General features: G+C 37.0%; 1 protein-coding gene across 18 annotated transcripts in view; it reads left to right on the forward strand.

Annotated features, from left to right (window-relative positions):
• Positions 1–13,584, forward strand: part of svila (supervillin a) — a 111,390-nt gene that overhangs the window by 62,226 nt on the left and 35,580 nt on the right. For 14 of the 18 annotated variants that reach the window (XR_010900243.1, XM_067430232.1, XM_067430229.1 and 11 more), the window contains 5 exons: positions 209–243; positions 2,026–2,090; positions 4,109–4,245; positions 4,911–5,006; positions 7,255–7,540. Coding sequence is in view for 17 of the 18 variants with exons in the window: in XM_067430232.1 (XP_067286333.1) it covers positions 209–243; positions 2,026–2,090; positions 4,109–4,245; positions 4,911–5,006; positions 7,255–7,540 (619 nt within the window). In the remaining variant the exon portion in view is untranslated. The remainder of the gene's footprint in view (positions 1–208; positions 244–2,025; positions 2,091–4,108; positions 4,246–4,910; positions 5,007–7,254; positions 7,541–13,584) is intronic. The other 4 variants (XM_067430236.1, XM_067430245.1, XM_067430242.1 and 1 more) reach the window with 1 other exon arrangement.

The following is a 13,584-nucleotide window of genomic DNA, read 5'->3' on the forward strand; positions in this document are numbered from 1 at the left end:
ATAATTCTGTCTAACGCTCTGGATTAAGCCGTTTTTACTGTGTTTTCGGCACCTTCCCACTAGCTAATTTGTGTATTTTCCATTTCCTAAATATGCTGCTGCATTTGTCTGCTCACATTGCAATTTTTCCAAATCAGCTGGCTGATATAGTCATTTTCCAATCCTAACCGATCTGTTTAATCGTAAGACTACTTTTTGTTCTCTTTAGGTCTTGTCCAAGCCCTGAACCACCAAGGCCTGAGGGTAAGTCTAATACAAATTATTATTATTTTTTAAATTGCATACACTAAAAAACCTGTTTTTCAGCATGGTTTTCTATTATGCCAATTTAAAACGGAAAGTCACTCTTGTAAGGTTTAGATGCTGTCTTAGATTTATTATGTAATGGGGCAGGATGACGCAATAACATTACAAAACTTTGCATTTGTTTCATATCTGTGCTCCGCAGTAGTATAAACAGACATATTAATGTTACGTGCAATAAGTAATTGTTAATTTGAGTCTGAACTGGGAAACATTTTCACTTGGAAAGGCTTATGGAGACATGGCACTGTGACTTTAAAGATAACTCTAAACAGAAGCAGTGGACTGTGCATGAATACTCCAGAGAGCAACAGACCTACTTTTTGGGGCCTGTGAATCTATTCAAACTAGTACTGCTTTGCTTTTCTAGCCCTACTGTATGTGTAAGCAATGTAACAATTTGCATTGCAATGTTTTAGTGTTCACTGAAATATACATGTATACCGTTCAAAGTTTTGTGGTTTGTAATATTCTTTTTTATGTTTAATGTAATTCTCTTATGATCACCAAGGCTGCATTTATTTGATCAGTAAAAACAGCAACATTGTGAAATATTATTACAAATTAAAATGACTGTAATGTTTTAAAATGTAATTTATTTCTTTAAGGGCAAAGCTGAATTTTCGGCAGCCATTACTCCAGATCCTTCAGAATTCATTCTTAATACGCTGATTTGGTGCTCAAAAAACATTTATTTTCTTGTAATTATCAATGTAGAAAACATTTTTTGAAAACATTTATTTAAAATTGAAATCTTTTGTAATGTTATAAATGGTTTTACTATCAATCCATTTAATGCCTCCTTGCTGAATAAAATTATGAATACCTTAAACAAATCATACTGACCCCCAAGTGTGTTACTCAAGCCACTGCTTCAAGGACAATGTAAAAAAACAAAAAAACCTTCATGGATCATATTATATTTTCCTTGATATTTTTATATAAACAGTGAAGTGTACTATGAACGTTGTAACTTAACGAATTCTGTATTGTAATTGGACCGCTGGCTAAAAGTTAAAGGTGGGGTTAGTGCTTTCTGGTAACTGATGTTGTTTTCAAATCACCTATACAAACACGCCCCTTTTTGATAGCTCCGCCCCACACATAGGTAACCCAGCTGTGCCAACTAGCCGGGGTATGATGTCATCAATAAGTAAAAGCAATGTGTTACTATGGTAATCCAGGTCAAATGTTCAGTGAAAAAGTAATCCCCAAAAACACAGTTTGATAGCACGCGCATGACAGTCCAACTAACAAACATATTACAATTATGACAAGATTAGAGGGTCATATCGATCACGAAAAGAGGAACCAAAGGAAACAAACATATATCAGAAGTATATTATCTCACTTTTCAGACACACTTTAGGAGCTGACGCTTGAAACAGACAGGGAGGAGGTTTAGATGCTCCAGGCTTATACGGTGCGGAAATGAATTTGTAATTATCATACGAAAATATGATTATACAGTTAAAAGATCATGCTACGCTGTGAGAAACAATATCAAGGTTATACATTGCGTTTGGAAGATGAATGGCATTTAATGTGTACTGTTGTGCCTTTAAGGTTAACCTCTGTGAAATCAGTGTAGTGAAGCAGAAACGTGCTTGTGTAATCTTTCTACCATGTGTTTAGCATTGCGTTGTCCTCTGAAAGTCATGGGGTTTCATGAATTAGTTCTCATGAAAAAGCTTGACTCATCTCTCCTTTCTTTTTTTCCAGTGGATGAAGAGAAGCTAGATGAGAGAGCAAAGCTGAGTGTGGCTGCCAAGCGCTCTCTCTTCAGGGTATGTGGTGCTTGAGTGCATCTGTACTTCTGTTCCAAACCCTTATTTTTTTTTTGAGTTCAAAACTGTTTTTTTTTTTTTGCTGCTTCTCTTTCTGTTGGTGATTTATTTGAAACACACTACATTAGTATTTTTGCCACAAATAGTCACTCCTGCATACCACACATATACGTCAAGCGCACATAAGAATGGCCTTTGGGTTCGGAACATGCCATTGGTGCCTTACAATAGAGGTTATACGCAACAAACTTCCATATTCTGTAAAACAGGTTACATCGCTTCCTTTTTTGGGTCTTTTGTATGTGCTTTGTTAAATATAGCGCTGTTTTACATAAGATGCCTTCAAAAGGTTATTTTTCTTCTTCTCACTAACATTTTTAAATCAAATAAAACTGCACGTACTAGTACTGAGTTCGTACTGCCATTAACGGTTTAATTATTATGCATTAAAAGGTGTGTTTAAAGAGGAGACACCTCAGTCCATTACCCCACAACTGCCATACACACAGGCACATACTTTAAAGGAAGTGTATGTAAGATTGTGACCAAAACTGATACTGCAATTACTTTCAAATTACTCTAGAGGTGTATCCCCTCTCTCCTTTCCCCCTGACTCGAGGTTGCCAGATTGGCTGCAGGATTCAGCAAGAACATTTGTAGCTGCAGCTGTGGTAACTAGAGCAGAGCTGGCAACCCGGATGCCGAAACACTACTGACTTTGTGATTGGTCGATAGGTGTAGGGTGGAGCTTCAGGACAAAACACAACATGTCAACATCAACATCAGTTGAGGGCTGCAACAACAATTTTTAAATGAAAATATCCTGGCCGGACTACTGTTGTCAGTGAACATGATTTCTTAATGTCTAGTGACATATCAGGGCCATTTTATGATTCATTGAAATACATTTCTTACATCCAGTTCCTTTAAACATGACATTTGAAACTTCAGATACTAAGAAGAAAATGTAACCAAAAACACAATTTAAAAACCAGAGCCCGTATTTATCTAGTTTCTCAAAGTGCTATTTTAGTCTTAAGTGCTGAGAATTCATGAAATGTACTCCTACTTTCAAACTTAAGTATAAAAGCAAGTTATCAAATTTCTTAAAGCTAAGAATCACTCTTACTCTCCCAGTTATTTAAGACAGCTCGAGAGGTCTCTCAAGTGGTTAGGATTTGCCAGTAGGGGCTTGTGATGGCACTGAGGAGACGGAGACGTGCGCAAATCTTTTAAGAGAGGGAAAATGTTTTTGAAATGTTTGACGACGAGCAGCCAGTTAATCAAACGGTATTGTTTGGACAGAGCAGGCATCATCTTTTTCAGCGCTGGTTAATGTTGGGCTTTGTAATTTAAAAAAAATATGCTGTTCGACTAATTCAGCAAGCAGTAGCTATCGCTTCTTTCTCCTGCCAGTTCTGTTTTCTTTTGGAATCCATGGTGGCTAAATACATTTAAAAAATCTAGGCTATAGGTCAGTTAACAGCATACCAGTTTAAAATTTGTAATTAAGACATGGTGGAAAACATGATTATCATTTCAAATGTGTATATCATAATGTATTGTCTTTAAAATTCTTTATTGTCAAATGTGTGTTGAATGTAAACTCCTCTTATGAATTTCACCATTTAATGTGAATTTATCAGAGAATATTTTTAAATAAGGACATCTATTCAGTGATTGGTTCATGCCTATGACATCAAACAAAATCCCGTTTGTGGCACAGCAGAGTGCCGTGAATCAACTCTAAGACTGACAGTTAAGATTAAGTCCTACTCTTTACTAAAAGTATGATTAGGATGCTTGATAACTAACTTTTAAGTGCAGCTTTGAGCCAGCAGTGTTCTTGTGAGTAATTCTAAGATGCTTGATAAATACGGGTCCTAAGCAGAAGGAACAATTCTGATCTAATATCCTGAATAAGCTAATTAAATTCCACAAAGTCAATCGCAATATTTTAATCTGTTATGTTTGTTATTGTGTAAAACTATTTCTTATGAAGTTTTATTATTTCTTAGGAGCTAGAGAAGACTTCAGATGGTTCAGTTCTGAAGGCATGGAGCCGTAATCCTGCTGTTGAACGGAGGTTGAGGAGAGGTCAGGATCGCTCCCGCACTCAACCGGTCACCACAGAGGAAGTGGTCATTGCTGCTACGTAAGTTCATACTGTATGTGACCTGTTAGATATTTCAAGTGAGGTCTGTTTTAAGTTACAGGGGGAAAGCCCAAATGTTACAATTTTTTGTAGGGTTCAACTTTTATCTACCATTCAAAAGGTTGGGGTGTGTATGATTTTGAATGTTTTGAGTCTCTTATGTTCACCTAGGCTGTGTTTATTTAATCAAAAATAGAGTTAAAACAGCAATATTTGGAAATACTATTAAACAGGTCCTTCAGAAATCATTCATTTAGTGCTCAAGGAATGCTTTTTTTTGGTGCAGCTTAATATTTTTTGTTGAAACCATGATGAACCACTGTTTACCCGGATTCATAAATAAAATAAGTTTTTTAAAAAAGCAGTTATATAAAATAGAAATATTTTTATAACAATGTAAGTTAACTGACACTTTTGATCAATTTAATATGTTCCCTCTGATTAAAAGTATTCATTTCTTTCAAAAGTAGTAAGCATCATGCAACCATGTATCTGTCACCAAATGAATATGGCTTCAGAACAAGTTGTTATATGTACATTCTTCTCAATGCCTTCATATGTCTATCCCTTCCTTTTACTTCATGTGGCATATATAGTTATGATCTGTTTTCTTCAGTTTTTCTTTTGTCTCTGTTTCTTTCCCTCTTTCTCTGTGTGGTTTAAAGTGTCCCTGGCCACTTGTCACAGTCTGCGACTGTACAAACCTCTGTAGCGCGTGTTCCTAGTCACAGTGTAGTCAACAGCTCTGTGACCAAATTCAGGTACTCAGAATACGCATATAAAAACTCACATGAGCGTGTGTGATGCAGGCACAGTCACACTTATCAATACTAATGGTCATCACTGAGAGCATGCTGAGAGAATCTCACCTGCATAATTGACTTTATTACATTTAGACATTTGTGTGTCTATACACCTAAAGGATTATTGGGAACACCTGTTCAATTTCTCAATAATGCAATTATCTAATCAACCACCAATCACATGTCAGTTGTTTCAATGCATTTAGGGGTGTGGTCCTGGACAAGACAATCTCCTGAACTCCAAACTGAATGTCAGAATGGGAAAGAAAGGTGATTTAAGCAATTTTGAGCGTGGCATGGTTGTTGGTGTCAGACGGGCCGGTCTGAGTATTTCACAATCTGCTCAGTTACTGGGATTTTCACACACAACCATTTCTAGGGTTTACAAAGAATGGTGTGAAAAGGGAAAAACATCCAGTATGCAGCAGTCCTGTGGGTGAAAATGCCTTGTTGATACTAGAGGTCAGAGGAGAATGGGCCGACCGATTTAAGCTGATAGAAGAGCAACTTTGACTGAAATAACCACTCGATACAACCGAGGTATGCAGCAAAGCATTTGTGAAGCCACAACACGCACAACCTTGAGGCGGATGGGATACAACAGCAGAAGACCCCACCGGGTACCTTCACTACAAATAGGAAAAAGAGGCTACAATTTGCACGAGCTCACCAAAATTTTACAGTTGAAGACTGGAAAAATGTTGTCTGGTCTGATGGGTCTCGATTTCTATTGAGACATTCAGATGGTGAAGTCAGAATTTGGTGTAAACAGAATGAGAACATGGATCCATCATGCCTTGTTACTGTGCAGGCTGCTGGTGGTGGTGTAATGGTGTGGGGGATGTTTTCTTTGCACACTTTTTTAGGCCCCTTTTTCATTTAAATGCCATGGCCTACCTGAGCATTTTTTCTGACCATGTCCATCCCTTTATGACTACCATGTACCCATCCTCTGATGGCTACTTCCAGCAGGATAATACATCGTCACAAAGCTTGAATCATTTTAAATTGGTTTTTTGAACATGACAATAAGTTCACCGTACTAAAATGGCCCCCACAGTCACCAGATCTCATCCCAGGAGCTTCGTGCCCTGGATGTGCATCCCACAAATCTCCATCAACTGCAAGATGCTATCCTATCAATATGTGCCAACATTTCTAAAGAATGCTTTCAGCACCTTGTTGAATCAATGCCACATAGAATTAAGGCATAGAATTAAAGGGGGTCAGTATGGTGTTCCTAATATTCCTTTAGGTGAGTGTGTGTGTGTGTGTGTGTGTGTATATATATATATATATATATATATATATATATATATATATATATATATATATATATATATATATATATATATATATATATATATATAGGTGTCTTTACTGAATACAAGTATTAATTTCTATCAAATTTTGTAGGGTATCATGGATGTAGTTTGCTTGTCAAGAGATTGAAGTTTATGTAGAAAGACAGATGAAATTAGGAAGCAGCACCCTCTTGTGGTATTGTCAGACCAACACAGAACATTTATCTAAATCACGCTTAAACTTGCCTTTAGAATTAAGCTTGAGAATTAGCACATCCACTATTTCATGACTACAAATAAACTGATCCTGATCTTCACTGGCTTACAGACAGTACAAGTTAAGCATCTGGATAGTGCTATATAATATATTAGCCACTGGTTTGTGTAAATAAGGGAGTTGTTAGTAATGCTTTGTAAGGTTGTGCAAAACTAGGTCTGAATGGCTTGCAAAAGTATGACGCATTGCTGGGAGGGATTCGAGTTGTGTGTTTTTCACAACATTTTGAGCATATAAAACTGCATGACTTTTTTGTCTGCACATGCTACTAAAATCTTAATATGAAGATGATTTATGCTTGATGTTGCTTAGACATTTATTCATTTGTGTGGATAAATAGACTGTTGAATGAACAACACATCCAAAGTATTGCTGATTTTTCTTTATGTGGTTACATTTACACAGCTTTATTCATATTAACATGAATCACGATTGCTTGTATAGTCTCTACAGGCATGTGTGTGTTTAATGTTAGTGTATGTAAATGGTGCCGTTTCTTTATTATTATCTTTATTGCACATGGGAAATAGTCGTGCTGCCCAGCCCTACTGATGATATAATACGTTTCATATGAAACACATTGAGTGTTCCTGAGCAGCTTGGTGTGTATGTGTGTGCCATACAGCTTGCAGGCATCATCTCAGCAAAACTTTATGGTGAGGGAACAAGCCAGGGAGGTTCGGTTGGCTGAGGAGGTGGTAGAGAAGGATCAAGCTCATCATGCATCTCCAGGGGAGGATGGCCAAGAGGAACCAGACCTTTCCATGCTTACTCTGGCAGAGAAGATGGCACTCTTCAATCGCCTAGCACAGCCATCCAACCACGGCCCTCGGGCCAGAGGAGACACTCGAGCGCGCAGAAGTAACACCCGGTACCAGACTCAGCCAATCACACTTGGAGAAGTTGAACAGGTATATATTATGTCTTTTAAACTAAATTAAACTTTGAATTGAACAATTCATATTTCAAATGAGAATCCTATCAGTTCAGTACTTTACTCCTCATGTACTTTAAATTATGACTCATGACTGGTCATGAAATTAAGCACATAGGTGTGGTATTTGGGTGTGTAGATACTTAATAATAATAATAATAGTACATACAATAGTGTAGGGGTAAGGCACATGACAGAAAGTTTTGATACAAATCGACCAGAGTTCGTTTCTGAGCTCAATCTACTCTCTTTTACCATCCCACAGACATTTATTTTCAGTAAAAATGAAATAAACATTTTTTAAAAGTAGAAATAAAGTATCTAACGTGTGTTTAATAAAGTGTTTATCGTGTAGGTGTAAGGGGGCTTTATTGTCCTAATTAGGTGGCATCCATTTAATAATTTTAATAAATATAATTTACACTGTTATTATTGCGTACCATTTAATGGACAGTAATACTGAGGTGCAAATAGTATCTGCCACTATAAGTATAACATCTAACTACTATTTACTATTATTGCAAAGAAAATACTGCTATTTTTACATAGTGTAGACATATATAGACATATAGAATCTATCGCTTTAACTTGGTCTAAATAGCAGCTATCACTATTTGCACATAGTGTAAAGAGCCTGTGCCTTTTCTTCCCTTTTTTTTGTACTTTATGACCATTTTGTTCTATATAGTATGAATGTGTGTAGTATGAATGTAATCCATATGTACAACATTCGTCCACTGGCACTGTCCACTTCCACTTCAGAATATCTGCCAAAGTAGTAAGTCATCCGAATGAAGAATACTTTTCATCCTTCTGTTTTAGTAATACTATGAATTCAGACATACTACTCTTTTCACATACTATTTTTCACCTACTATATTGCTGGGAAGTAGACATATTTGGATGCAGCTATTGTCTAAATTGCCCTTATTAAATGAATCCACATTTGGTATCTTGTTCTGAAGTCTGAATTAATGTGGAGATCCAGAATGACTCTCAAGCAGGAATAATAATAATAATAATAATAATAATAATAATAGTCACATCGCTTTACAGGCACACAGTAAAACTCTGTACGGTATAAAAGTAAAGTTGCTTAAACACTGAAAATGTCTTTCCATGAACTTTTAATAGCTGATGTAAGTTTTTTATGAAAGAAAAATTGTATGTTTTGTCAAATGAAAAATCAACACCCAGGTAAACAACGGACATGGTTACACTCACAGACTTATTGAGCATTTAAAGGGGTTTATCTTTGATGCAGGATGGTTCTGGTTCTGAGATGTTTGACGAGGAATCGGAGTTGTCAGAGGGTCTGAGTGATCTGGAACATGTGAGGATGCCTGAGTCCTCTAGAATTGTATGACGTTTCATAGGACCCAAGGTTTTACACTGCCTGCAGTAAAACCATTGTCCCGTGTTTTACAAGCAGTTGTTCTAATGCTTCAGCATATGTCCCTATGTGCCAGTAGGCTAAATTCAGGCATTTCTTTTAAGCATCTTGCTTACATGTAAATCGTACAACCCCAAAGTATTTAAAGGCCTGTTCACACCAAGAACTATAACTATAAAGATAATTATAGCAATAACTACACTAAATACACAATAATATTCTGTGCAGCTGTTCTCAAGTTCTATAGAGCAGAAGGGAATCCGGTTGGCTATCATTATTTTTATCATTCATCAGCTGGAAAAAATTGCAATGATATAATTTCTCTGTGCTGTTATTGTTATAGTTGTGGGTGTGGACTTTTCTTTTAAATTTAGAATGGGTTTATTTGGCTATATCTTTATCGTTATTGTTTTATCCTTGGTGTGCTGCTATATGAATGTAATTCCAGATTGCTGGTAGCGAGAAGTACAGTCTTTGCAGTCTTTATGTGCTTTTGAAATATAACCGAGAAATATTAACAGATCTAATGTTTTTTCTTTGATAATCCTATAATGATAATTGGGTCACTGTCACTGGGGTGTGTAATCCTTTCTAAAGGTACTAATATGTACCATTTAGTGTTAAATAATGTGCAAAGGCATTACCTAAAGTGACAGTGTATGCTGCTTGAATGTGTGCGTGTGTGTGTGTATATATATATATAAAATATACACACACAGTGCCTTGCGAAAATTTTCGGCCCCCTTGAACTTTGCGACCTTTTGCCACATTTCAGGCTTCAAACATAATGATATGAAACTGGATTTTTTTTTTGAAGAATCAACAACAAGTGGGACACAATCATGAAATTGAACGAAATTTATTGGATATTTCAAACTTTTTTAACAAATCAAAAAACGAAAAATTGGGTGTGCAAAATTATTCGGCCCCCTTAAGTTAATACTTTGTAGCGCCATCTTTTGCTGCGATTACAGCTGTAAGTCGCTTGGGGTATGTCTCTATCAGTTTTGCACATCGAGAGACTGATATTTTTGCCCATTCCTCCTTGCAGAACAGCTCGAGCTCAGTGAGGTTGGATGGAGAGCAGTTTTCAGTTCTTTCCACAGATTCTCGATTTGATTCAGGTCTAGACTTTGACTTGGTCATTCTAATATGTTTGGATATGTTTATTTTTGAACCATTCTATTGTAGATTTTGCTTTATGTTTTGGATCATTGTCCTGTTGGAAGACAAATCTCCGTCCCAGCCTCAGGTCTTTTGCAGACTCCATCAGGTTTTCTTCCAGAATGGTCCTGTATTTGGCTCCATCCATCTTCCCATCAATTTTAACCATCTTCCCTGTTCCTGCTGAAGAAAAGCAGGCCCAAACCATGATGCTGCCACCACCATGTTTGACAGTGCTGGGAAGTGACAGTGGTGTGTTCAGTGGTGTGGTGTGTTCAGGGTGATGAGCTGTGTTGCTTTTACGCCAAACATAACATTTTGCATTGTTGCCAAAAAGTTCAATTTTGGTTTCATCTGACCAGAGCACCTTCTTCCACATGTTTGGTGTGTGTCCCAGGTGGCTTGTGGCAAATGTTAAACGACACTTTTTTTCTTCTTGCCACTCTTCCATAAAGGCCAGATTTGTGCAGTATACGACTGATTGTTGTCCTATGGAGAGAGTCTCCCACCTCAGCTGTAGATCTCTGCAGTTCATCCAGAGTGATCATGAGCCTCTTAGCTGCATCTCTGATCAGTCTTCTCCTTGTATGAGCTGAACGTTTAGAGGGACGGACAGGTCTTGGTAGATTTACAGTGGTCTGATACTCCTTCCATTTCAATATTATCGCTTGCACAGTGCTCCTTGGGATGTTTAAAGCTTGGGAAATCTTTTTGTATCCAAATCCGGCTTTAAACTTCTCCACAACAGTATCTTGGACCTGCCTGGTGTGTTCCTTTTTCTTCATGATGCTCTCTGCACTTTAAACTGACCTCTGAGACTATCACAGTGCAGCATTTCTACAGAGACTTGATTCTATGTATCATCATTCGTCATTTAGGTCAACATTTGATCATTCAGAGATCCTCACTGAACTTCTGGAGAGTTTGCTGGACTGAAAGTAAAGGGGCCGAATAATTTTGCACGCCCAATTTTTCAGTTTTTGATTTGTTAAAAAAGTTTTAAATATACAATAAATTTCGTTCCACTTCATGATTGTGTCCCACTTGTTGTTGATTATTCACAAAAAATTACAGTTTCATATCATTATGTTTGAAGCCTGAAATGTGGCAAAAGGTCGCAAAGTTCAAGGGGGCCGAATATTTTCGCAAGGCACTGTGTGTGTGTGTGTGTATATATGTGTATGTGTGTGTATATATATATATATATATATGTATATATATATATATATATATATATATATATATATATATATATATATATATATATATATATATATATATATATATATATATATATATATATATATATATAATATACGCACGCACGCGCACACACAGTGAGGAAAATAATTATTCGATCCCCTGCAGATTTTGTACAGTTGCCCACTTACAAAGAAAGGAAGGGTCTATCATTTTTATGGTAGTTTTATTTTAATGGATAAAGACCAAAGGGGAAAAAAAAGAAGAAAAAAAAACATTATATAAAGGGTAAACATGTATTTGCATTTCAGTAAGTTCAAAACATTAGTACTTGGTGGAGAAACCCTTGTTGGCAAGTACAGAGGTAAGACATTCCTTTTAGTTGGTCACCAGGTTTGCACACATCTCAGGAGGGATTTTGGTCCACTCTCTAAATCCTTAAGGTCTCTTGGCTGTTGCTTATCAACTAAAAATTTCAGCTTCCTTCACTGATTTTCTAAAGGGTTAGGGTTCTGGAGACCAGCAAGGTCTCTTCATGAGCTTAATCTAATGTGTTCTTCTTGAAGCCACTCCTTTGTTTCCTTGGTGGTCACTGTTATTCTGGAAGACCCATCCACAACCCATCTTCAGTGTTCTAGTTGAGGGAAGGAGGTCCTCGTCCAAGATTTTACAGTACATGGCCCATCCATCAGCTCCTCAATGCGGTGAAGTCATCCTGTACCCTTAACAGGGAAATTGCCCCAAAGCTTAATGTTTTCCATGCGTGACTGCAGGGATGTTGTTCTTGGGTTCATAGTCATTTCTCTCCCTCCAAATAGAGTAGAGTTGATGTCAAAAGCTCAGTTTTGGTCTCATCTGGCCACAACACTTTTCCCAAGCCTTCTCTGAATCATTTAGATGTTCATTTGCAAACTTCAGATGGGCCTGTACATGTGCCTTCTTGAGTTTAGGGACTTTGCAGGCTCTACAGGATTTCAATCCATTGAGGCGTAGTGTTACCAATGGTTTGCTTGGTGAATGTGGTCCCAACTGCCTTGAGATCATTAACAAACTCCTCCCTTGTAGTTCTGAGCTGATCCCTCACCTTTTCCATGATCATCCTCACCCCATGAGGTGCGATCTTGCATGGAGCTCCAGACCTAGGGCGATTGATTGGTTATTTTTTATTTCTTCCATTTATTAATAATCGCACCAACTGTTGTCTCTTTCTCACCAAGCTTTTTGCTGATTATTTTGTATCCCATTCCATCCTTGTGCAAGTCAACAATCTTGTCCCCAACATCCTTTGACCGCATTGCCCATGGTGGTGGAGGATTGGAATAGAAGATACAGATTGTGTGGACAGATATCTTTTATACACATAACACACCTGACAGGAGGAGTACTTTCTTAAAGTGACAGGACTAATCTGGGTTCCACATGGGCATATCCAATCTGTGGGAGGCAGAATTCTTGCTGGTTGGTAGGGGACCAAATACTTATTTTACTTGTATCAAATGCTAATCCATTTATAGCCTTTATATTGTGTGTATTTTATGGATTTGTTTGGTTGATATTCTGTTTGTAGCCATTAAAATAAACCTACATAGACCCTTAATTTCTTTTTAAATGGGCAAACTTAAAAAAAAATCAGCAGCGATCAAATAATTTTTCCTACTGTATATGTACTGTGTACTTTTCAGTTGCAACAGGAATCAAGGAATATATTAACACACTCTAAAAAATGCTGGGTTAAAAACAACCCAAGTTGGGTTGAAAATACACCAACCCAACAATTGGGTTGTTTTTACCCAATGGTTGAGTTGTTCTTACCCAGCAATTGGGTTGTCTTAAGCAACATTTAACCCAACCACTGGGTTAAAACAACTCAACCACTGGGTTAAAGCAACTCAACCATTGGGTTAAAACAACTCAATTGTTGGGTTGGTGCATTTTCAACCCAACTTGGGTTGTTTTTAACCCAACATTTTTTAGAGTGCATAAGCAGGTGTCCTGTCAGGACCAATGCACAATTTTACATACTATGTGATTTGAATAAACACATTTTGCCGTGTGAAAGTAAAAAGAGACGTGAATAGTTCAAATGTAGCATTGTCTTATTAGTCCTGTTTCAGAACAAAGCAAACAATCTACAAGTCTAAAAATGCCCTGAATGAAAGAACTTAACAGTTTTCTTATGTACAATCATATTTTTTTTGTTTAAGTCAAATCAAGTAAACATTTGAATAAAAACGTCAAGTAAAAAGAGAAAATCAGTCAAAAAT

Source organism: Pseudorasbora parva, chromosome 21, assembly GCF_024679245.1.
Source record: "Pseudorasbora parva isolate DD20220531a chromosome 21, ASM2467924v1, whole genome shotgun sequence".
Taxonomy (NCBI): domain Eukaryota; kingdom Metazoa; phylum Chordata; class Actinopteri; order Cypriniformes; family Gobionidae; genus Pseudorasbora; species Pseudorasbora parva.